The sequence below is a fragment of the Desmodus rotundus genome, chromosome 10 (assembly GCF_022682495.2).
Source record: "Desmodus rotundus isolate HL8 chromosome 10, HLdesRot8A.1, whole genome shotgun sequence".
Lineage (NCBI taxonomy): Eukaryota > Metazoa > Chordata > Mammalia > Chiroptera > Phyllostomidae > Desmodus > Desmodus rotundus.
The window spans coordinates 104,651,956-104,678,763 of NC_071396.1; the positions used below are offsets into that span (position 1 = coordinate 104,651,956).

At 36.6% G+C, this 26,808-nt stretch overlaps 1 protein-coding gene across 4 annotated transcripts in view; it reads left to right on the forward strand.

Annotated features, from left to right (window-relative positions):
• The window catches only part of RELCH (RAB11 binding and LisH domain, coiled-coil and HEAT repeat containing), a 92,500-nt gene that overhangs the window by 14,186 nt on the left and 51,506 nt on the right, over positions 1-26,808 (forward strand). For all 4 annotated transcript variants that reach the window (XM_024580578.3, XM_024580577.3, XM_045187868.2 and 1 more), the window contains exons 2-10: positions 2,928-3,017; positions 10,627-10,698; positions 10,811-10,866; positions 10,967-11,080; positions 15,745-15,948; positions 16,055-16,146; positions 16,760-17,050; positions 19,825-19,900; positions 20,909-21,004. In XM_024580578.3, coding sequence (XP_024436346.2) covers positions 2,928-3,017; positions 10,627-10,698; positions 10,811-10,866; positions 10,967-11,080; positions 15,745-15,948; positions 16,055-16,146; positions 16,760-17,050; positions 19,825-19,900; positions 20,909-21,004 — 1,091 coding nt within the window. The remainder of the gene's footprint in view (positions 1-2,927; positions 3,018-10,626; positions 10,699-10,810; positions 10,867-10,966; positions 11,081-15,744; positions 15,949-16,054; positions 16,147-16,759; positions 17,051-19,824; positions 19,901-20,908; positions 21,005-26,808) is intronic.

The following is a 26,808-nucleotide window of genomic DNA, read 5'->3' on the forward strand; positions in this document are numbered from 1 at the left end:
TGGTGTTCAAAGAAGGGTGCTATATTCAGAATTTCCCTCAGTTCAACTTAATAGGGATTTAAAGATAAGTTGTGCGTCCCTGACTGGTGTGGCTCAGTGGGGTGGGAGTAGTCCCGCAGACCGAAAGGTCTCAAGTTCAAGCCCCGATGGGGCCATCAGCCAGGTCCCCAGTTGGGGGCATACCAATCGGTGTTTCTCTTACACGTTGATGTTTCTCTCCCTCTTTCTCCCTCCCTTCCCCTCTTTCTAAAAATAATAAATCACATTGGTTATGACAGTTCTATTTGAAAAGTTAACCATTTCGATTATTGGCACGTACCGGTTGTTTTAAAAGGATGTGGGGGAGCCCAGATCTATGTTTCTGTAATTTGCATTCATTTGCCAGGATTGTCCTTTGTAAACACAGGTAATCTGTTTCCTTAGATCAATATATAAACACTAAGTACTCTGTAAAGTAGCACTGTTTAATGAGTTGACCTTGCCTCTAATTTGTCCTTTTTTTGTATTAGTTAGATATGCATCCTTAATAAGTATTAGCCCGATTTCTTTATGTAAGTGAGAACATTTGCACAGTTCTTTCTCCTTCCTTCCCACCTTCCTTCCTTCCTTCTTCCTTTGTGTTTATTTGTATGGGCTGGTTGCAGTATGCACTGCATGTACATTGTTCAGAAGTGACCCAGAAATTTGGGCAGTTTTCTGTTTAGGGACACAGTGTGGCAAAGCTAAGGACTCTCCCTTTCCCCACCGTGCACTTAAAACACAGAACCTCCAAGGCCTCCCCACTCACCTTTGCCTCCCATGTTTCAAATTCAATAAATGAGGTCTTTAGGAATCATTTTGTAGTCTCCTTCAGTTAAACCCACTTCCGTGTCTTTACCAGAACATGTTACTTCTACATCAAAAGATAACCCAAATCTGATCACTTCTCACATTTCTGCTGCCACTGTGGCAGGACCAATCTGATGAGCTCTCAGCTACGTGACTGTGGTAGTCTCTTAGCTGGACTCTCTGCAGAACACTTTTCTTACAGCAGCTAAATGACTTTCTAAAAATGTGTGTGTGCTTGTAGTTTACCACTGCACTTGGAATGTTGTTTGTAATGGTTTTCAAAGTGTTTACACTGGCCGGTGTTGTTCCCGACTCCAGTTCTCCTGAGCCTCTTCCACCTCCTTCTGACCTCACCTTTTGCAGAAGAGCTTTTCCTGAGCACACTGGTATTGTACCCCATCCTGCTATTACCGCTCTCCTGGTTTTGTTTTTTTTAGTTTCTTTATACCATTTTGGTCATTATCTGATTTTACTTTTACTTAATTATTGCTCTTTCTCATTAAGCTATTCTCTAAGAAAGGGGACCTTGTCAGTCTTGCTGACACAGAATCCTTCACTTAAAATAGTACCTGACAAATAGTAACAGGGTATTAAGTATTTCCAAATATTAAGTGAAGTTTAATAAGTCTTTTTCTAATTTGGATATTTGAGTCTCTGTTTCTTTTGTTTCCTATATAGTAAAACAATAATAGATTTTTATAATGACCTAACACTTGGAGAATTTATAGCCATTATAACATAGAAGCTCATTACTTCTGTATTTCTGATGATGCTGGTATAAACAAACCTACTGTACTGCAAGTCATATAAAAGTATAGTACATGGCCCTGACTGGTGTGGCTCAGTGGATTGATTGCTGGCCTGTGAACCAAAGGGTCGCAAGTTCGAATCCAAGTTAGTGCACATGCCTGGGTTGTGGGCCAGGTCCCCAGTGGGGGGCATGCAAGAGGCAACCACACATTGATGTTTCTCTCCCTATCTTTCTCCCTCCCTTCCCCCTCTCTAAAAATAAATAAAATCTTTTTTTTAAGTATAGTATATGCATTGTGTACAGTACATGACATTTGATGATGATAATAAATTACTGTGTTACTAGTTTATGTATTTACTATACTTTTATCATTATTATAAAGTGTACTCTTTCCACGTATGAAAAAACTTGGCTGTAAAACCGTGTGCCGTGTTACACTAGCAGCAGCCTTACACATCTTGTGTTTACTATGTCTTTTGATCATTTTCTTTTGTACTTGATTTTGTACAGTAACTGCTGTACAGGGTTGTAGTCTGGGAGCAATTACCATCTAGGTTTGCATGTATATGCTCTATGATGTTGCTCACACAAGCACGAAGCTGCCTAATGACACATTTTTTAGTTCTAGAATTTCCACTGGCATTTTTTTATAGTCTCTCTTTTTCTGCTAAGATTTCATCTCCTTTCATTCATTGTGCGCATGTATTCCTTTACTTTGCTGAGCATAATAGTTATTTTTAGACATTAGTCTACTATTTGTAACATCTGGATTATTTTGTGATTGGTCCCTCTTGATAGTATTTTCTCTTGAAACTGGGTCACATTTTACTAGTTCTTGTATGTCAAGTAATTTTGGACTGTATAGTGGACAATGTGAGTGTTACTGTTGTGAAGACAGGATTCTGTTCTGTGTTTTCTAACTTTATTTTTTTCAGTAAGAAATTATCTTGTTGGACTCAATCTGCAAACCTTTGGGCAGCAGCTCCAAATTTCCTTCCTTCCTTCCATCCTTTTCATTCTTTCTTTTTTTCTTTTCTTCTTCCTTCCCTCCTTCCCTCCTTCCCTCCTTCCCTCCCTCCCTCCCTCCTTTGTGTTTAGATGGGCTGGTTGCAGTATGCACTGTGTGTGCATTGTTCAGAAGTTACCCAGAAATTTGGTCAGGAAAACAAGAAGTTTTTTGTAGTGGTTTCATTGGCATGAGTATTTACCTTAATTTATTGCTTTAATAGAATTCCTACATATTAGAATCATAGTTTTTTTAACTGGAAATAATTGTAAGACATTGACTTCCTGTACTTCATTTTGATAGATAAACCTGTTCATTGTTTTATTTTTCTCTTTATTACAGACAGAGCTGGGAGCATCAGTACTCTCGATTCTTTAGACTTTGCAAGATATTCAGATGACGGTAACAGGGAAACAGATGAGAGAGTGGCAGGTGAGTAAGTTTGTAAAGACAGATTTGGACATTGCAGAAGTAATCAGATGACTTGAAGAATTCTTTCTCTTCTATAATTTGTTATGTTAATAAAATTATATAATTATGTAGTTATTGTGTAATTATGTACAAAACTACTGATTTATTGGCTGCAGGGAACATCTCGGCCCCTAACCCCCTCTTTCCGCAGTGCCGTGTCTGGTCATGCACTCCTGCCACTTCCTGGGTTTTTAGAGCCAGCAGTGTGCACCCATGTAGTTATAAAACTGGAGTAAAACAGCTTCAAGTTAGCCAGAGTTTGGTACCAAGTTGGTTGGACCTTGGCCTTCACATTCCTTTGCTTCTCCAAACTGGGACTGATATTCAGGTGACAGCCAGTGCAGCTCTATTAAAATTGATTGAAATACTTTAATGCTGGTTGTTGAATAAAACTTTGTCTTGAGTTCCCCAGGTATTCCCTGTTACAGCATCTCTCCAGAAACTTCTGACTTTCCTGTGATCCAGAAAAGAAAGGGTTAATGCTTGGTACAGCAGGGACCTCCAATAAGAAGACCAACAACATTCTTTCTGGTTGCTTGGTTACTCATTCTAGTCTCCTCCCCTCCCCACCCTCCCACTGGTTCTGCCTTCTAAGCATCAACATTGGATCTGGAGAGGCTTCGGAAGACCAATTTGTATCGGTATTCTGCCAGTTGTATTCTGCTGGGGTTCCCCTTGGAATTACAGTAATAGCCTTGCTGACTCTCTAAGTGTCAGATGTCTCAAGACTGTGGCTATCTGTCACTGAAGTCCTTCTTGAGTGCCTTGTAGGAATTGTAGGTTTCATAGGACGTTATTTAGGTATTTTAGTATGTCTAATTAGGCTCAGACAGAGATGGGGGCAGCAGACAGATACCAGTTAAGTATTTTGATCTCCACTACAATGGTGGGCACTCCTGGAACAAGAGAGATGCCACACGGGACGGATGGAGCCCGTGGAGTCAGGGAACACCCACAATGTGGATTCTTCTCTTGACCAACGCTGTTGGATTTTTCTTCCATTTACAGGGACAAGTTTGTTAAAACCTACCTGTCATGGTCACTTTGAATAAAAGCGAGTGCTAATTTTACACAGCACTTACTGCATTCTAAACACTGGCCTGAGTGTAAGACAATTATCATCCTCCTCCCCAGGAAACTGAGGCACTCAGAGGGACCATTTAGGCTTCAGTGGCAGAACTAGGATTCAAATGCTGATAGCCCAGCAGCAGAGCCCACTGTTCGCTGTGCCACGTGCTGTCTCTTAGCATGAAGGGTGAGGTTTGACCTGAGTAAAAGACATTGCATTATATGGCTTTTAGTCATTGCTTGAGAATGACGATACTGACTACTAAAAACCTCAGAGTATTATGAGTTCAAAATGATGTAATTGGTTCTAGTTCAACGGAAGCTAAGAGAAGATTCAGCAGTATAAGCAATAGCAACACCATTTGAATGGGGATGTCAGTGAAGAGTTTCATGTGGCTCTCCATATCAAACCATGATTTGTCATGAGCATTATTAATTGACAAGTGTTTCAAAACAGCAAATCACATCAGTAATATCTAAAAATTCACAAATCAAATGGAAATTATTTAAATGACTTTAGGACTGATTTATCCTACTAATTTTTTAAGTAGCATGTTATATATAATTATATAATGAATATTAGATATTATATATTTTGTTATATAATAAATATTCAACACATGGCATTTTAGTTTATCAAGAATAACCAGATGTGTCTAGTTTTATTTATTGTATTTTTGTTCAAATGGTCCCATGTTAGAAAATAACTTCTATCCAGAAATTGGCCATCTAAATATTTTCTTCTCTTTTTTGCATTTGACAGTCTAAATTTTAGATTTGGTCAAATTTGAGAGACTCATCATTCTCATTATTCAGGTACTTTAGTATTTCTAATTAGGGGAAGCATTATTGATTTAAAAGAAAATGTCATGACCAAGAAACCAAGAATGAAATGTTTTAAATACATTATAGTTTTCACCATTTTATTATTTAGTTAGTTAGTTATATTTTTTTCAAGCAGTTTATTGAAAAGAGCTCGTGCACAAGGGAGCTGACCAGAAAAGGGAAGTCGAGCTCCCGGAGGGGTTCTTGTGGATGGCGGCCATAGGGGCCTTGGGGTGGTGTGGAGCTCGGGTATATGGATGAAGTCAGTTGTTCCACGGTTGTCATCGGTGGCGGTCGATCCAGGAATGATCACAGGTGTTTGCCATGGTCGGTGGGCCCGTGAAGTAATGAAAAGCCAGATCTCAGCAGGAAGGTCGGGGACGGCATCTGCTTTCTGGTGTGCTGCTTCGGGAGCTTACCTTTTATTTTTAATCTAGGGATTCTACTCGGTCTCTAACATTGGAGATTTAAAGGACTGTGTGGTTACTCTATGATGCTAATATAGAAATAAATGCTATCTTTCATCTTCACTGGAAGAGGGAAGATAAACATGTTGTTCTCAGAGAATAGCTTTCAGACTTCTAATGCTTTTGTACTGTAGCTTGTTGTTGAATCAAATGTGTGATATGTGGGTAAAGCTTTACAAAACAGTTTTAATTAATCACAATTTCCATTTCCATAACATTTCTGACTCTTTGCTAACCACTGGTAGTAACTTAAAAGCTTATATCAAAAGACCAGTAACCCAAAAAGGTAATTAATTATCCTGCCTTCTGTCATTGGATCACATGTACACCTCACTGAGAAAGAAAGAACAAAAATCTCTGTATTATACCCGTCTTGGGCAGAAGGAGGTTATAGATGACACAAGTCTTGAGTTCACTGGCCCACCACACAAATGTAGGGTGTGCTCCAACCTTTAATCTTCTATTATTGTTTATCAGAGAGTAGATGCATTTGTTCTCAGCATCATTCTTACCGTCTTTTTCCTAAATTTAAAAATCTGATTTTTTTCACGTCTCTATAGTGTTCTTTCAAAAAGGAAGAGATCTGTACGTGAACAACTGTTTATTGAGCACCTGCTCTGTGCACCTCTTAAATTTGGAGGTTTTCTTCATAGTATGAATGGCCATTCTTTAATTTATTTTAGGCATTTTGAGCATCTACAATGTGTTAGGACCATGTTATGCACTGGATATAAAAATAGGCAATAGATAGTTTTTACCCTCAAGGAATGTCTATGTCTCCAATGCAAAGAAAAATTCAGTACTTTGGAAACAGTTACGAAGATCTGTCTAAGGTTCACATGATCCATTTCTTAACATCGAATCTCGGGCTCTATTTGTTCTCATATCTCTACCTGTCATTGTGTTCTCTAGTGCACACCTTAACTTTTTATGTTGGGGTCTAGAGAACTGCAAAAACTGCTGTCTAATTTGTGGGAAAGCTACTCAATGCTGTAAGATCAGTAATGTTTCAGATTTATTATATATGGCATCAAGTATTATTATGCTCATTCATTCAACAAATATTTGAGTGCTTACTCTGTATTCAGTTTCCCTGTTCTGGGGACAACAGTCAACAAAGTAGACAAATGGAGGCTTTATGAAGCTTAAACAGTCTGGCAGACAACCTAAAATAGCATTTGGATTCTTGCCTGTGGGGATAACCTGCCCAGTGCCCTGGGTAAGAAACAGCATCCGTAGCCCTCTCCTTGCTTAGCAATAGCTATGTATCCAGCCTATGTATCCAGCTTGACCAGGGTTAAATGAGCCTACTTGTCTTTCTATTATATATTTCTCCCCTGGTGTGGTACTTTTGTTTTTCTTATTTTGAACCTTACTTAAATCTTACTTATGACTTTGTATGATTTAAAATAAAATAAAAAACATCTTATTTTAAAGGCAACATGCCTTTAATATGGTTGTAGGTTGTAATTTATATGGTAAGTCATAAAGGTCTGGACTAGGATAGAATGCAGAGACAACCGAGATGAATGGTTATGTAGAGGGTTACTTGGAGTTGGAATCATTATGACCTGGACATTTAATTAATGTTGGAGGAAGCACAAGGGATAAGTGACGAGTACACTCCAGGTTTCCTGTTGGATCAGCTGGGTGGATAGTGGTACCATTAATGAGAGCGACTGAAGGGGAAGGAGGGAGAGCAGATTTGACAGGAAGATGGTGAAATTCATTTCGATGGGATCGAATTCGGAACTCAGGAGGCATTCAAGTGGGCATGTGCATGTGGTGATTAGGTAGGTCTTTATCTTGGGGAAATGGTGTAAAGATTTCTGAGTCCTCAGAGATTGTGATAGAGAAAACCATAAGCATGGATATCATCCCAGTGGAGCATGTAGAGTAGGAAAGGGCCTAGGATATCACCCTGAGAACCACCAGCTTTAAGATGAGTGATAGAGGGATCTCTATAAGAAAACCTGGGAAGGGGGAATGGTAATGGAAAGAATTTTTTTTTTCTTGTAAATTTTGACAATGATTATTTTTTCCCCGTTATGACTGTAGAAAAGTAAGTGTCTGCAGACTGTGGAGATTGCATCTTGCTTCCATTCATTTATTTCTCACTATCTACCAAGCCACGCCTGTCTTACTTCTCTAAACCCAGGAGGGGTGCTGATGGTACTGTTTGGGGATTTTAATATTATTTTAGGAATAGATTTTTATCCTGATTGTCTTAAAAGATTTTTCCTTTTTCTAGAAGTATTTGTGGGATAATAAAATAAGTATTAAAGCTGGGTAGGTGGTATTTTAATATGAAGTTAAATTACTTGATATTCAGAAGAAAAACAAAATCCAGTGCCTGAAAGAAGATAATTTTGTGTCTTCCATGAGATGGCAGGGTTTGTGACTCCGCCCTGTTGGTTTGAACTCTTCCCAGTGAACAGGGAGGGGAATGAAAAATGCATAACTGATCAGGGTTACAAAAAAGGTCTTCCAAAATAATCTTTTGAGTTTTGTGCCAAAATGAACAAAGGCTAGCAAATATTTCAAGGTACTATTAGTGGTATATTAAATTAGGGCATCAAGGGATTGATACTCTTTTCTGCTTTGCAATGTAACATTTCACCTTTGGTGTTTCCAGGGTCAGTGGTACCTCTCCCAGGTCAGGAGAGCATGGTCTGTTAGCCCTCAGGCACCCCTGATATTACACCAGTGCCGTCCACCCTGGTTGGGAAATAACTGTTCAGCTGATCTGGAGTTGCTTATACTGACTTAATTAATACTCATTAATACTTTGTTAAGATTGTAGTATGCATTACTAGAATACACCTACATCTTTGCAGTCATTGCTTTAGTTCCAGTAAAATTGCGTTCAGCAGTGCTGGGCTTCCAGAGGGCTGTGATAGTGGAGTGAGAAGATGGGTCGTTGGTTCCTACAGTGTTCCTTAAAAACATCCTCAGGCATTTTTATAAAGAACTATAACATCTTAAAAATTCTTGAAGGTTGTTTGGTACAGTGTATCTTTTTACATGATAGTTAATTTTGAGCTATAAGCCAATATATTTTAATAAAAAAGAGAAAAATTCATATATGTGTAAATATAGCTCTTCAGGCCTTTCTTGTGAAACTGTCTCACGTAACTGCAGTTAACTGATCATACTGTGCCTTTATAGAGATACGCTATAGCTTCAAAGATATGCCGCTGTCTTTTAAAGTCTATATTGCATATTAAGAAACATGCAGCAGAGTGAATTCATTTTGATAAGCACTATCTTTTTCAAAGCATTGGTAACTTTTAATGACATTTGGCAGTATATATGTAGATGTGCATAAAAATCGAAATTCTTGCCGTCTGACATGGGTTTTTCTGGCTTTCTGTGCCTTAATCATTCAGTGTTTTGCTCTTGGTCACCTAAACTTGCACCAGTTGAATTTCAGTTTTTTCATAGTTTGTGTTTTAACCATTTTTTCCCTTTTTTTTTCCCTCATATTTCTGTCTCTGGTGCAGGGCATTTCTGATCTGCAATTGTTCTATAATACGTATTAGTAAATTGCGATACTGAAAGCATAATATGTATACTCATTTTACTTAAGGCGTAGTTAAGTATTTTAAAATCAAAATCAATTGTCTTGTGTTTGAAAATTAAAAAAAAAAAAAAGTAAACTATTCTGTACTTATCTTCCATTCTAAATATATACTGTTTAACTTTTAACACAAACTCCTAAGAGTTTCCAGAAGTGTGTAAGTTTTAGGGAAAATATTTTAACTTCGTTGCACAGAAATGCTTGCAGATCAGCATTGCTGACTACCAAAAAAGAAATAGTACATCCACGCCATCTGACTTCTAGTTGTGCTTCCACGTGGTTGCAGTGAGACCCTGTGCATCAGAGTAATTGGCCTTCGCCTACTACATGCCATTCAGCTATAGCTTAAGTTTTCAATGAAAATACGCAAACTGAGTGAATCCTAATTTTTCCATATATTTTTATGGCTTTGTTGTCTCTCATAGCGTCTCATTTGCCATTTTTTTTCTGTTTATTAGTCAATCAGAAAAAAGGGCATATTTAAATTTTTTAATTTTCTAGTTTTCATTTAGAACTATTTAAATACTGTAATTTAAAAAATATTTAGTTGTGACAGGGATGACTTAATTTTCCTAGAGGTTTACTTTACTGCAATGGCTTTATTTATATCTTAGAGCAGTGTTCATATATTTTAAATAAAATCCCCGGTTAAGATACATACAGCTAAGTCTTGCTCATGATGGAACACTTTTAAAAGCTTATTTAAATGTTTCCTCAGTATTAATGTTTATCTTATAATCAGACTCCACAAAAAGGAGAAATTTTTGCGTTTCATTAGTACCTCAACATAAAAAATACCTATTTGAAGAGTTATCAGAAAATTTGAAGTTCTAAATAATTTTAGTATCTGTAGATAACTACACTTTTAGAATTGTACTCAATCTTTTGCTTTAGAATTATCTTAATTAGAAATTAAAAGATAAACTATTTCTACCCTTTGGCTTAAAATGAAACCTAAAATAAACCCTTAGCAACTTTTAAAAAAAGATATATAGTTAACATTTCTATGCTTGTTTATAAATATCATATGCTTTTGTGTCAAAAAATTTATAGGCCTCCCAACATTTGTTAAATGTTTAAACTAAATTCCTTCAACAATTTAATGATGGGATATATTCTCTAGTATTTTTGTATATTGATTTATAACACTATTTTAAATAATGGATTTTAAAATACATTTTACTTTTTAATCCTAAGATTTTCTTTAAGTATATTTGCTTGAACTTCATCTAGTATTTGTCTTTTCCCCTAAAATTATATTACCTGAGAATACTTCATTGCATTTCCTTTCCTAGAGTGTAACAGAAGCACCCAGATTACTAACATTTTCGTTTACCTAGATGAGAGTATGCCATAGATTTTCTTTTTAAATAGAGCTATTCCTTGTCAGACAGCTAGAACATTTTTTCAGTAATCCCCTGAATTCTAAAACTATGGAAAACATTCACCAGTTTGCTTGCAAACCAACTCTGCTGCATGCGTTCACAAGTTTCATAAAGATTGCATGCTTTCTGTTTTCAATACAAATTGTATTTTTTTTTCATACCCATCCTTGCTTTTTATTTTTTTATTTTTGTTTCCCTTTTCTTGGTTGGATGCCTGTGTGTGTTTATTCCAAATCCCTGTCCAGTCCTGGAGTTTGAACTACGGAAAGCCAAGGAGACCATTCAGGCCCTCCGAGCCAACCTGACAAAGGCTGCAGGTGGTATACCTAAAATTTTTTTTGAGACTTTTCCTTCTTTGACAATGTAGAAGTAGCTGAGATATTTTCAAATGTAAAGTAGTAAAATGTTATTTATATTTTCTTCCACCAGAACATGAAGTTCCTTTACAGGAACGAAAAAATTACAAATCAAGTCCTGAAATTCAGGTAGGTGAATGACAGATACAAAAGTATCTTCCACATAAAGTGGTAGCATATGTATTGAAGGAGGAAAAGTTAACGGTGTTTTATCTTGTTTTGCCTCCAGGAGCCAATCAAACCTCTTGAAAAGAGAGCTCTAAACTTCTTAGTCAATGAGTTTTTACTGAAGAATAACTACAAGCTTACATCAATAACCTTTTCAGATGAAAATGATGATCAGGTACAGTTACGTTTTTAAGAGTGATTTCCTTCTTAACTTAAAATGTACTTAATTTCTCTTTTATTTTGTTTCTTTAACTTTTTAAAGTTATACTAAACTTCTGTAAGGCTATTTACCAAACACAATATATCCTTGCCTACCCAGTTTGGTATTCTATTAACTTATAGATTTCTTCTTTTTCCATAGACTTCTCCTTAGGTAGCCTTCTCCTTCTCGTCTAGGTAGCCTTTTACAACTACCTAGTTAACTATATAATCTGCTCACATTTTCATGTATTTATAGAATGTGCTGGGCTTTTTCCCTTTAAATATACTTAGTGTATATTTATAAAAACCTCTTTAAAAGCACCATAATAATTAAGATGATAAATAGATAATAGAAGATGTGAGAATATCTTGAGTAAGAATGTGAATATAAGTAGTATCTGTTTTAATATGAGCCAATTTTAGAACCTCATTATTTTTCTGATAAAATCGTTTTTTTAATTGTTATTCTATTACCATTGTCCCAATTTTTCCCCCTTTGCCCTCCTCCACCCAGCTCACCACCCTCCCCACCCCTGCTCCCACAGTCAATCCCCACACTGTTGTCCATGTCCACAGGTCATTCATACATGTTCTTTGACTAGTCCCTTCCCCTTCTTTCCACCATTATCCTCCTCCTGCCTCCCCTCTGGTCACTGTCATTCTGTTCCATGTTTCTATGTCTCCAGTTCTGTTTTGCTTGTTGGTTTATTTTGTTCATTAGATTCCAGTTATAAATGAGGTCACATGGTATTTGTCTTTCGTCTTTCACCAACTGGCTTATTTCACTTAGCATAATGCTCTCCAGTTCCACCCATGCTGTTGCAACAGGTAGGAGTTCCTTCTTTCTGTTGCGTAGTATTCTACTGTGTAAATGTCCCGCAGTTACTTCTCATAAGATCTCATAAGCAAAGAAATGATGACTTGTTTTAGTTTTCTCTCTCAACTCCATAATATTTTGACTTCTCAGTGCTAATAGATTAGGAAAGTAAATACCAAAGAGTTTGTTATTTAGAAATCAGGAGGTCATCATTTTAAATCAGGTATATTCCTGATTTAGTATGAAGTATCCTATGGATAGTTTAACAAAAATAGACATTCTCAAAGGGAGATAGTAATTCAGTTACTTCCTCAGTTATTCTACATAATAACATTGCCACATAACATTTTACAACAATTCTACGTAACATTTTACCATACCGAATCCAGCAACATGGAAAGTACTGAAGAAGATTTACCTGATTTCAAGATGCTGTAGTCAAGACAGTCTCATTGGCATAAAGGTAGACAAATAGATCACTGGAACACAGTAGTGAAGAGAGTGACTTACATTAGATGATCTTTTGATTTCTGACAAAATGCAAAGTAAATTCAATGCAGAAAGCATGGTCTTTTTTAACAATTGATGCTGAAACACTTTGATACTTATATGTCCACCAAAAATGAACTTCAAGCCATACCTTACACCAATACAAAAATTAATTCAAACGGATCATAGATTTAAATGTAAATTCTAAAGCTGTAAGACTTCTAGAAGAAAACAGGAAAAATTTATTGCATCCTTGGAAGGTAGACCTTCCTTAGATGAAACACCCAAACCATGGTGTTTTTCAACAAATTTGCTCTCATCAAAATTAATAATTTCTGCTTTTTGAAAGCCACTCTGAAACAAATGAAAAGATGAGCCATAGATTGGGTGAAATATTTGCAAGTAACTTATCTGATAAAGGACATATCTAGAATGTATAAGGAACTCTATAAACTCAATAAGAAAACAACCCAATTTCTGAAGAATGGACAACAGATTTAAACAGATGCTCCCACAAAGAACATATAAGGATGGCACATACAATCTTTAATTATTAGGGAAATGTAAATTACATCACAATGAGATACCACAACACACTAATCAGCATGCCTGACTAAGACTGTATCAAGCCTTGGCAAGGATGTTAAGCAACTGGAAATCTCATTGCAAGTGGGAATGCAAAATGGTAGTCACTTTGGAACACACTGGCAATTTCTTTAAAAAGTTAAAACTTTTACCACCTGTATGAACTGATCATTCCTAAATATTATAGTCCAAGAGAAATGAAAGCATATGTTTATACAAAGGCTATACAATATTAGTAGCAGCTTTATTTATAATTGCACGAGTCTGGGAAACAACCCAAATGTCGGAGAGCATGTGATTGGATAAAAAAAAATCTCACATCCTTACAGTGGAATACTACTCAGCAATGAAAAGGAGTGAACTCCTGATTGATACAACATGGATCAATCTGAAAATCATTAATCTAAATGAAAGAGAACAGCAGGGTGCTTACTGTGTGATTGCATTTTAGAATTATAAAATTCTAAGAAATGTAAAGAAAACAGAACAGTATTTGCCTAGGAACAAGGCAGGTGTGAGGAATAAGAGGGAAGGGTTGCAAAGGGGTCCAAGAAAACTTTGGGAGTAGACAAGTTCATTTTCTTGATTGTGGTGATCTATTCCCGGGTGCACACATGTCACAATTTAGCAAACTGAATGTTTTAAATTAGCTTGTGGGTTTATTTAACTTGTGCAGTTTATGTATGTTAATTATACCTCAGTACTGCTGTTTTATAAGAAAGGCAATGGATGTGTTTGTCAATAACCTGTTCTTTAACCATTAAGAAACATTTAGTGCTAATTTCAACTAGCCTGAAGCCAGTGCTGTCTAAAGCCCTCGCTCCTGTCATGTTCAGACCCTGGCCAGATTTTAGGACTTTTTACCCTGTTTCATTTCCTGTCACATGCTCCCATTTTATCCTCTTAGTGCTGCTCATTGTTACCCGGAATTATCTCATGTTTCCCTGGCTAGGCTATAAGCTCCTTGAGGCCAAAATAATCTGTTTTTCTTTTTAAAATTTGTATTTATTGATTTGAGAGAGAGAGAAACATCAGTTTGTTGTTCCAGTCATCGACGCATTCACTGGTTGATCCTTGTATGTGCCCTGCTGGGGTCAACCCATAGCCTTCGAGTATCAGGATAACGATCTAACCAACTGGGCTACCCGGCCAGGGCTAAAGAAGTCTCCTGTTCATCTCTGTGCCTGCATATATGACACACTCAGTAAATATTCATTGGTGGTTTTTTCGTACTTGTATCTGTGTGGAATCATTGTCATACTGCTCTTGCTTCCCTCCTGCCAGTTCTTTCTTTCATGACTGATTTACCTCCCATCCTGTCTTTCTCTTATGCTTTTTGAAACTTTTATTTAATCATAAGTAAACTTAGTATATCTTCAGCTTCTCTCCAGTGTGTCTCTTTTGCCCCAAATCAAACTTGCCTATTCACTGAGGACCCTGTTTCCTCTATTTCCGAAGTAGATGATGGCACATTTCACCATCTTAATTCCAGATGCTTCCTGGCTCCTGGCCACACAGCTCCGTCCCCCACTGCAGGGAATTGCCACCCCACTGCCACCTCTGCACTTTGTCTCTTGCTCCCCCAGCATCTGTGTTTACACCTCGTTATCCACCTTCGTAATCTCTCCCAGTTTTTCACATGTCACCTCTCCTGCTTTTTCTTCCTTATCAATTCTAAAATTGTAAGTACCCTCCGCTTTCTTTTTAGCTTTTGTTCCTTCCTCTTCACATTCCCTTTGCCTATTCATTATAATCACGTATAAGCAGAAGGGCTTGCATCTCCCTGAACATTTTTGGTTCCTTCAGAGCTTTGTGTTTTTGCTCATTCCTCCCCTTGCTCTTGCAGTAATTAGTTCCCCTATGCTTTTGCTGCCATCTGCCTCATAAACACCTCCTCCTTCTCCCAGGAAGTATACAAGTCACTAGCTTCCAGAAACCTTTCCTCACCCTGACCTCCAGACAACACGTACTCCTCTCTCCGAATTCCAGACAGTCCTTCAGTCGCAATGTGTGTGGTTCTTAGACTCCACTTCTGTCTTTGTGTGCCTCGCCTTAACTGTCAAATTCCCTGCGTAGTGACAGTGTTTTTTCCCTGGGTCCAAGGGAAGGGTGGATATCTAATAAATAATGAGCACAGATGGATAAATGGTCATTTGAATAATAGTGTAATAGTCATTTCATAAATTTTTTAAAAGATTAAATTTGTTTAGTAGTTGGTGTAAGCCAAGGTTTGTGTTAGAGCCTTAGATAAGCATTATATGCATCTTACAGACAACTTGTTTAAGTTTGAAATTAATTTATAACAATAATAATAAACGGAGACAGATAGGGATTTTACACTTGGGTCTGATTTTCTCCAAAGCTCCCATTTTAATACCTGTCTTATAGCTGTCTCAATTCAGCCCACTGTAATAGCTATTCCCACTATTCATAAGCCCTCAAAGGATTGAGAGTGTCACATTTGTCACTTTCAGATGAATGTAAATTATAACTTAAGTTATAAGATACCAAGTTAATACTAAATTCCAGTGTATTAATGGACAAGAGAATGATAGGACACTGTATTTGCATGTGATTGATTACTCTGGAACTTTATAAAGCTCTTTGTAACATATAACAAAATTATGATTATCTTCAGTTTTTAAGACATTAGCAATGAAGAGTAAAATAAACCTCAAAATTGCAGGATGAAATTGCCTCAGAGAGTTAAAAAAATTATTATTATTATTATTATTATTATTATTTAGGATTTTGAACTATGGGATGATGTAGGATTAAACATTCCAAAACCTCCAGATTTATTGCAACTCTACCGAGATTTTGGAAACCATCAAGTGACTGGAAAGGACCTTGTGGATGTGGCCAGTGGAGTAGAAGAGGACGAACTAGAGGCCCTCACACCAGTCACAGGCGACCTTCCTTTAACCCCTGAAACTCCTCATACTGTAGAGGTGAGCGATGTTAACCAACTAGTCAAGTCCACAGAAAGTATTTAAGATACATAAAAGCAAACTATGAGATCTTGAGTTTCTTTTTTTTCTCCCATTTTTATTTTAGAACTCTTTGCTAGTACAGAAATTAGAAGATAAAATTAGTTTATTAAGTAGTGAGAAATGGTCTTTGATGGAACAAATCAGAAGACTCGAAAGGTTAGTACTTCATTATCATTTCTAAAAACTTATTTTTATCATATGAAATTATAAATGTAAAAAATAACATTTCAGTTATCAGACATAATTTTTAACATTGTAATACTTCTGAATGGAAAGTCTTATAATCGCTTTACATATTAATATGTCCTGACACCCCCCTAAAAAAAGTTATTAAACCAATGTAGTAACCTAATAATCAATTATGTCTTAGAACCAAGGAATAAGATATTTTCTAATTCTCCTGAGTTCTGTCAATATCAATAAAATAACTCCTTTACATTAGTGTTACACACATTTCTCATTTATTATTTCGTTTCTTACAACAATCCTGTGGGTTAGATGGAATTATCCATGTTTTGCAACTGAAGAATCAAAGTTAAGTGTTACTCCAGAGCAGTTTCTAAGGCTATTTTTATGCATCTTTGGTAAAAGTTTGTAGCTTTTAGGTACATGAAGCGTCAGTATATATATACTAGAGAAAAGATTAATCAGTGCCAAACCATTTTCTACTATGTTATACTTTTAAGGAATTAAACCCATTATGAGGTTTATGCTGTTGTCTAAGTTTTTAAAAGTACAGTTGTCTGATAATTTTTCTTCCTTTCTACAGTGAAATGGACTTTCTCAAAAATGAACACTTTGCTATCCCAGTAATTCCTGACTCTGTTCAACCTTCTTTGGATCAGTCTCTTCACAAAGACTCTGAGGACAGTGAGCAGAAACCAGTTATAAATAGTTCAGACGAGGGAAAAAACAAGGACATCCATCTTTCAAAACTCAGTGAAGTTGATTCCACCGTTCCTAAAGAGACTTTCCCAAACTCTTTACCCAGGAGAGAAAGAGAAGGAATACCATCTTCTCCAGCAAGTAACAACACAGTCCATTTTGATAAACCCAATAGGTGAGTGTGCCCCTGTGGTCTGAAATGTATCTTTCAGCTGCTTAGTACATTGTCAGAGTGGAAGAGCTTCAGTTCTTCTTCGAACTGCTTTTGCAGATCAGATGCATCAATTTTTACATTGGTATTAACACATAGCAAAGTACATGTCACAAAAAGGGATATCACAATCTAATTACTAAGTTAAGTTACATTAAAGAGTCATAAACCGTAAATGAGATAGGTCCTATCTTAGCTAAGTACTTAAACCCCTAAATAATATGTATGTTACTACTACTACAGACACTCTTACCCCATGCTTTTTACCTTTTCTCTATTCCTCAATTGTTAGACTCAGAAGAGGCTGTGGTAGTATATCGTTGCCTGCGATAAAGAGGGAGTAGTTTTTCCTCCTAGTCCTTTTTCCTGTGCTTCTTCCATTACTAATAGTGTATCATCAATAGTCTTTTAATTCATTTATTTAATTTTTAATAGCTCTCAGTGATTGAACTCAGATGGCAAAAGCCTGGTCCCAACCCTTCATGACCATGTTTTCTAATGAAGGAGACAAAATGTAATTTAAAAAATGTTTAGATTATAATATAAAAAATAATTTTAAGAAAGGACTATTTAATGAACCTTTTTTAATCTGTTAGGCACAGTTCTAAGTGTTTTATGTATACTAACATATTTATTCATTAAAGATTTCATTTATTAATTTTTTTAGACAGCGGGGAGGGGAGGGAGAAAGAGAGAAAGAAACATCAATGTGTGGTTGCTTCTTACAACCCCCCTACTGGGGACCTGGCCTGCAATCCAGGCATGTGCCCCAACTGGGAATCAAACCTGCAACCCTTTGGTTTGCAGGCCAGCGCTCAATCCACTGAGCCACACCAGCCAGGGCTTTATACTAACTTATTTAATCCTCACAAATATCCTATATATACTGCCTTGTGGGCCACAAAGCCATGCTTCCTCCAATTAAATAGAGGGACGATGACTGGGGTGTTGGGGTATAATAGGAAAGCACAATTTATAGGTACTCATTGTTAGTGAAAAGTGTTTGGTTGCTTTGTTTTTAAGCAAAACTCTCCATCCATGAACCGCAACTTTTTTTGTACCTCTAAAGTGTATTTTTTCTTTAGGTATTACACCGCTTACATAGTTGAAATAGAACATTTATTTTAACATGGGTAAGACACAGTGATAAAAAATCTGTGTTCTGATACTCAACAATAATGGCATTTGTAGTACAGTAGCTCTTTAGTCTTAGGAGTACTTCTATGTATATCGTTTGATACTCAAAAGCCACTTTCTAGAGAAAGATGACTGTTAAATTTGTTCAAGTAATTGTTTTAGTTGTTAACTATGTGCCAGACAGTGTTAACAAGGAATAGAATGGTAAGCAAAGTATATGGAAACCCATCAGTCGTAAACCTTGCTGTATGAGAGACCGGCAGTCAGACAATTATACTAAAGTATGAAAAGTGGTCATGTAAGAGAAGTTCACCTTCTTTGGGAACACACAGTCAGTGCACCTAAGCGAGTCATCAGCAGGAAAGGTTTCAGGGAGGAACTGTTACCCATCCTAAGACCTGGTGAGTAGTACAAGCTGACCAGGCAAAGAGGTGAGAGGAAGAATATTCCCACCAGGGGAGAACGGCATATATGAGAAGATGGTGTATAGGGGGAACTAGGAAGAATTTACTAAGCGTTAAGAAAGAATGCAAGTGAGAAGAATGACAGGAGACGAAGTGGAGAATTAAGCAAAGGCTAAGTCCTAGAAGACACACTTACTCATCTTAGAGGGTTGGAAGAACATCACGGTGTCTCGGAGAGGCAACTGGAAGGGAGCCAGACAGCAGGGAAGGAGTCTGAGAGAGCATCTGCTGGAAGAGTCCAAGTGAAAAGTGATCAAGGCCTGTCCTGGGTTGGTAGGAAGTGGATAGATTTGCAAAGTAGTTACACGGTAAAGACTGATCTAATTTGGGGTTAAAGAAAGTATAAAGGCTGATTTGGAGTTTCTGGCTTGGGCAGTTGTGTGGATTACGGTGGTCCCCTTTGCTGCAAAAATACGAGAATGGACTTAAATGAGCAAATACGCTCAAGCTTGGGCACACTGCTCTAACTCTAATCATAGAAATTACTGACTGCCACTTTGTGTAATTTTTGGTGAGCACGGAGAGTATAAACCATAGTTATAATTTCACAAATACTACTACATAGAGAGACCAGTGTTGTTTTAGAAACATAAATAGGTTAATGTTTTTAATTACAAAAAATACATCAAAGTAGACCATGAATGTTAAATGAGCTTCTCCTTCACTTACCTTAAATTTTACTACATTTGTGTGGATCTCTAACATTAAGGTTTATTGTTACCATTATATAGATCTGCAAAACTCTAATTCTCTCAGCCACTTACCAGCTCCACCTTTGTATCCATTGTTTACCTTTCTGGGACCGTAAAGAACTGGAGAGAACATAGTTCTCATTTCAGACTTTGCAGGTACTTTCTATCTACAGTCGTCGACCTGTAATACTACTTCATGTTTGACCCACTAGCATTTACTACCTGTTCATTCACATACCATCAAGCTATTTTAAGATCAGCAGTTATTGCTGATATTTCCCCCCTGGATAATTCTGCAGTGAGGTGTCCTTCAAGTTATCGGCGGCTGAGAAACCCAGTTAACATTCGCGGGGTAGTATCAGTGCAGGAATGGGCATTATAGCATGTAACTTACTTTCTCCTTGAGTACCAGTGGTAACTCTTTGGTGTGGTCATTTTCTTGTAGGAAGTTGTCTCCTGCCTTCCACCAAGCACTGCTCTCTTTCTGTCGAATGTCAGCAGACAGTCGTTTAGGATCAGAGGTAAATGATGCCAGATACTCTTGCAACTTTCTTAAACTGTTCAGGTATTTTTTTAGCATGTCATCCACAACCAGCTATGATAACACTATTTTAAATCCAAGTCTGTTATTTAAAATAATGCTCTAAGAAGTAGTTTCTAAAATATTTAACGTTTAAGGAAGGTAGTTGGTTATTTCTGTTCTTTGGATTAAAGCTTTGTTTAGTATTCAAGTGACTTTTTACAGTCTTTTTTATTTGTTATGTCTGCTAACATATGGTTATATGCCTCTTGGTGGTATAATTCAGAAAACCAATGTAAGTGTACATGTTCTCTATATTTCAGTTACTTTTAGATTACTCCATTATTTTTATTTTGTTAGGAATGGTTGTCTTCACTGAATTTGTTAGCCCTCAGATTAACTTTCCTCAAGTGCTTTGTAATTGTTCTTGCACTCTTTTTGAAGGGGTATTTTATATTATTTTCTGCTCCTATCTTTATACTTACCCTTCCCTTTCTAGCTGTTTTCTGGTTGATTCCACTTGCTGGCTGCTGTCCCACAGTGCCATTGAGAATATACATGAAAAAGCTAGAGGGTCGTATGGATACAATTCTCCCAATCCTCATTGTAAGACTAGGTCAGCCTCCTTGGGCCTCCCCTTGCACGCAGCTTCATTATACAAACTCTCTCCTTAGGCAAAGATTGTAGCTTTGTGGGCATCTTCTCAAGAACAAAAGAAAGACTACTGAAGCTACCCGAGTCCCGAGTCATCCTTAGACTTTTCCCAGAACTGAAGCATAGTAGGCCTCCCTGTCTAACTCCTTGCTCCTTACTGGTTTTTACTCCATTTTTGGCCTAGAGAAATGTTTATTTTGTTTGGTAACGCTGTTGTTGTTACCATCATCATCATCCTAAGTTGTGATTGTGGGTGTGTGTTTGGTGCAGAGGTGATAGTGTTTAAAGCATGAACTTTAAGTACCACCATGCACAGAAGTTCTGCACCGTCACCATTTATGCTTTGGTTTCCCAGGTGTCTCGGATTGCAGACAGCGAGAAAAGTGTCATGCTGATGCTGGGCCGCTGCCTGCCACACATCGTGCCGAACGTGCTGTTAGCGAAGAGAGAGGTGAGACGTGTAGAGTGTGTCGTCACCGTAATCCCATCATGTTGTCCATTCTTTGTCATTTTAAAGTTTAGTGTTATGTTTTTATTTTGTTGAAGTCTATTACTTGCAATCATATTCTTACTTTTGTGCATGCATCTCTGCTCCTAGAGAATGGTTTTACACCTCTGTCAGGTGAGTTCTGTAAAACTGCATGGTATTCATGTTGTTTCAATTTTGCTTGAAGCATCATTAGCTTCTGCAACACTAACTATTACTGTAGGTCCATTTATGTGCCGTGAACACTGTCCGTTTTCACATTACCAGTTAACTGACTTATTTTATCTCTGCTCTTGATAAGATACGCTTGATATGTCTACAGAAATAGACACTGTTTTGAAAATTAACAGGGACTAAAAATGTAACTCTAAGTGTACTTTTATAGTAACTATTATAAATGTTAGCTTTATTATATTTGTTTGGCAATAGCCACACTTGTCTTATGATGATAGGATAGTTATAAATATTGACAACAATAACTTTTGAAAGTACCTGTTTTATTTTTCTTAATAGCTAGCCTGTTATTGACAAATGCTTTGAATATCCAAAATACAGGAGCAAATATATTTTAGTACATGTAGCGTATGTTATGAGCCTAAGTACTGTAGAATGTTATCTTTACAGTTATATTTAGCTAATAAAAGATTCATGAAAAGTTACTTGTAACAGTTAAATGACAGTGGATGATTTATTTGGAAACAAATTCAAGTATTTATTTGAATTACTAAGTTTATAAGATCAATTTCCAGTTTACAAAATTTTTTTATGAAAAGTGGGTTAGGAATATTTTAGAATGTGCCATGTAAGTTTCTTCTGTTACATTCTTAATATAAATAATAGCAAACCGCTGTTTTCAATCACAATTCACGGGACCTACAGTATGATAGATAGGTACACAGTGCATTGGCAAAACCAATATAAAGCTTATCCTTATCTGTTTAGCACAAGAAATTTGTACTGATCCTCAAGAAAAGTTATTTGTAGAGCTCTAAAAATTTTTATTCCTATAAATATTTTTCATTAAAAAAAGATAAAAATGACTTTTCTTACTGATGGTTATATTTTCCCTATTATTTAAATATAGTTGTGAGATATTAATAAGTATGGAATATTTTCTGTCTCTTGAAGGATCAGTGTCCAATTTCAGATCGTTTTGCAGTTCTGCCTGGCAGGATGATGTTTGAGCTTCTTTTTATTTTTCAGCTTATAACATAATCCATGCAATGCATTAATGTTTGTGTTCCTTTTACTATGTTTCCTTAATATAATCTTTAAAATGACAGAAACCTAATTGTTATGAGATGCAATATAAGCTTTTTTATATTTTAATTTTTCCATTTTTTTTGTCATAAAAACTCTACCACTAAAACCTGATTGTACTGCATGACGTGTTTATAAACATGCATCGTCAGTAATCAGATACATTATATATATAAATATATATAAAATCATGTACACAATACATACACATATACAAACATACATATTTGTGGTATGATGTTTACTTTTCTGGCTGATTTTAAGGTTTTTATATTTAAAAATATTTATATACGTATAATTTCATAAAGAATTGATCACTTATTTTTGTTTGTTGAATTATTTGTACCTTATTCTATTTTATCTGAAAATTTGCCATTTATAGTATATCAAAGTTGTAATTCCTCAAAATTAAATTGGTAAATGATGAAGTGACGTGGATCCCAGCCCACAGGATCCGGTGTTGTGGCTGCAATATACAAATACACATGGACTACAAAAATCCTGTTGAGAAAAAGGGATGGCATGGCCACTCTCTAAGTGAGAGAGGGCGAGAGGGCTAGAGAGAGCCCGAGAGAGCGAGCCAACCCCCACCTGGACAGGCTTTTATTGCTTTTCTGGGCATATTACATTGAGGATGGTCCTCATTTACCATGCACAGGCCCACCACAGGTGATTGCCTTTTAAGGACAACAAAGGGCAGAATACTGCTAATTACTTCAAAGACAAGGACGTTATAGCTCAAGGGGGAAACTGCTCACACTCCATACTTGGGTGGTTTAGCACAGACTTTAGGAAGTTAAAGATACTCAGTAAACATTTGTTGCCTCAATTCCCGGTGAGAAAGTTTTAGCAAGAGCAAGTCTCATAGCAGCCTATGTACAATGCAGACCTGATTTCCCACGGGAGAACCTATCCATGGACGTGGGTCCTGCCCGCCAACCTCGCTCCCCACTGGCTTTTCCGAGTAGGGGCTGGGCCACACTTCACACACTTGGAACAGTTCCCCACAATGAAGTATAACTTGGCTTGCTTTGAAATTAATGCCAGGGCATAAAAGGACAAAACTTTTATTTCACTTCATCTTTAAATTTATATTTTTAAAAAAGGTCTTGTGGTTGAAGGATTAATATTTTGGTTTTAAAAACATTTTCTGAAGTTTCATATATTCTGTTATCAGTATAAGCCTTTTATTGGTATGTAAATACGACTAAACTATCCTTCAGTAAACTGGCCATAGTAATATCCTAGCTAAATAAATAAATAGAACCTTGGAAACGGGGTTTTAGGTTTTGATTAAATAATATGTTCACAAGGTTTAACACCTTTTCAAATATAAAAAGATACACAACACAACTCTGTTCTTCTGTCCCTGCAGCGCCGCCCCACAGGCCTTCGATTTTATTGACGTTTAGTACAGTCTTATCCGTCCTTTGCCCATTTTTTAAGTTGCATTGTCTGGTTTTGAGTTGTAAGAATTCTTACAATTCCAGATGTTAAACCTGTATCACACATAAGATTTGCAGATATTTTGTGCCATCCTCAAGGTTGCCTTTTCACATTTTTTTGTTGTTGCTTGTGTTCTTTGATGTCAGATCTAAAATTTATTGCCAAATCTGAGGTCAGAAATATTTATCTTATTTTATGTTTTCTTCTAGTAGTTTTATAGCGTTAGCTGTCATAGTTAGGTCATTGACCCATTTTGAGGGGGATTTCTTTGTATGTCGAGTAAGGCAGGAGTCCACCTTTATTCTTTTTATGTGGTTATCCAGTTGTCCCAACATCATTTGTTGAAGAGAAAATTGTTTCTCTATTCAGTGGTCTTGGCACCATTGTCAAAAATCAATTGTCTTGGTCCTGGCAGGGTAGCTGAGTTGGTTAGAATGGCTTGCTGATATGCCAGGGTTGCAGGTTCGATCCCATCCTGGCATACAAGAATCAACCAATGACTGCACAAATAAGAGAAACAAAGTGATGTCTCTCTCTGTCTCCTCCCCGTCCCCCTTCCTCTCTCTCTAAAATCAGTGAATAAAAATTTTTAAGAAATCAATTGGCTGTCCTTGGCTGGCGTGGCCCAGTCGGGTGTCATCCCACACACTGAAAGATGGCTGGTTCAATTCTAGGTCAGAGCACATGCTGCAGTTTTGGGCTCTGTGCTCTGTCCCTGGTTGGGGTGCTTGCAGAAGGCAACCAGTCCATGTTTCTCTCTCACACAGATGTTCCTCTGTCTCTCTTTCTCCCTCCCTTCCTCTCTCTATAAAATAAAATAAAAAATAAAAACAACAGCGTCAGTTGGCTGTATGCACGTGTTTGGACTTATCTCTGGGTTGTCAGTTCTGTGCCATTGGTCCATTGGTCTCTATGGTCAGCCTCATGCCTGCACCACACTTCTGTTTACTATTGCTTTGTGGTGAGTTTTGAAGTTGGGACGTATGAGTCCTCCAACTTTGTTTTCGTTTTCGATATTGTTGGCCTATAGGGCCGCTTGCAATTCCATATGAATTCGGTGCTCAGCTTTCACTTATGCAGTAAAGGTCATTGGAATTTTGATAACAGATTTTTGTACTAAATCTGTAGATCACTTTGGAGAGTATTGCCATTCTAACAACATTAAGTGAACATCGGATTATTTTTCATTTATTAATGTCTTTAATTTCTTTTGGCAATGTTCAATGTACAAGTTTTTCACTTTCTTGTTTTCATTTATTCCTAGGTATTTTATTCTTTTGGATGCTATTATAGTGGAACTACTTTTTTAACTTCCTTTTCAGGTTGTTCATTGCTGGTATATAGAAACAAAATTGGTAATTGTGTGTTAATCTTGTACCTTGCCAACTTTGTTGAATTTGCTTATAAATTCTACTTGTTTATTTTGTGGATCCGATGAGATTTTCTATATGTATAAATCATGTTATCTGCCGATAGAGATAGTTTGGCTTTTTCCTTTCCAGTTTGGAATGTTTTTTTTCCATTCTCTTGCTTAACTGGTGTGGGTAGGACTTCCAGTTCAGTGTAGAATAGCAGTGTTTTGAGAAAGCAGATCTCCTTATCCTTATCCTGCTCCTGATCTCAGGAGGAAAGCTTCCAGTCTCTCGCCACTGCCTTTGATGCGCTAGTTGTGGGGTTTCCCTAAGTGCCCTTTACCATATTAAGGGAGTTTCTTTTATTCTTCTTTTGCTGAGTGTTTTTATCATGAAAGGGTGTTGAATTTTGTCAGATGTTTTTCTGCGTTATTGATATGATGATATTTTTTTCCTTTCGTTCCTGTTGATGTAGTATAATAAATTGATTGGTTTTTCATATGTTGAAACATCCATGCATTTGTGAGGTAAATCCCACTTGGTCAAGGTGTATAATCCTTTTAATGTGTTGTTGGATTTGTCAATATTTTGTTGCAAATTTTATATGTAAACTCATAAGGGATATTGGTCTATCATTTTGTTGTTGTTGTTGTGCTATCTTTGCTGGTCTTGGTAACGGCTAACGATGGCCTCTTAGATTATGTTTCGAATTGTTCATCCTCTTCTATTTTTTTGGAAGAGTTTAAGTAGGACCAGTATTTCCTCTTTAAATGGGTTTCAGAATTCACCAGTGAAGCTATCTGATCCTGGAAATTTTCTTCGTTGGGAAGACTTATTAATGATTCACTCTCTTTGATCGTTATAGGTCTGTTGATACTCTGTTTCTTCTTGATGGTTTTGGTAATTTATGTGATTCTAGGAATTAGTTCATTTCATCTTGATTATCTGTTTATTGGTGAACTATTATTTGTGGTGCTCACTTAGAATCCTTTTAATTTTTATAAGGTTGGTACTAATTTTTAATTTTATTTTTATAAGGTGGGTACTAATGTCTCCTTCATTTCTGATTATAGTTATTTGTATCTTCTCCTTTTTTTTCTTAGTCTAGGTAAAAGCTTGTTAATTTTGTTGATTTTTTTAAAGACTTGATTTTATTGATTTTCTCTATTGTTTTTTATTTATTGCTGCTCTGATCTTTATATTTACTTCTTTCTGCTGGCCTTGGGTTATTATGCTCCTTATCTAGTTTCTTAATTTAAAAAGCAAGGTTGTTGACTTGGGATTTTGCTTCCTTTTAATGTAGGCAGTTATAGCTATAAATTTCCCTCAGAGTACTGCTTTTGCTGCATCTTATAAATTCTGGTATGTTGTGTTTTTCATTTTCATTCATCTTGAAGTATTTTTTAATTTCCTTACTGATTTCTTTTTTGACTCATTGGTTGTTGTAAGTGTGTTGTTTAATATCCACATATTTGTAAATTTTCAAGTTTCCCTTTTGTTATTGATTTTTAACTTTATTTCATTGTAGCTGGAAAAGATACTTTGTATGATTTCAGTCTTTTAAAATATTTATGAGAATTGCCTGTGGCTTGACATGTAGGCTTGAGTGTCCTATGTGCACTTGAGCAGAGTATATATTCTGCCGTTGTCAGGTGGAGGGTTCCGTATATACACGTCTACTAATCCTAGTTGTCTTATCGTGTTCAGTTC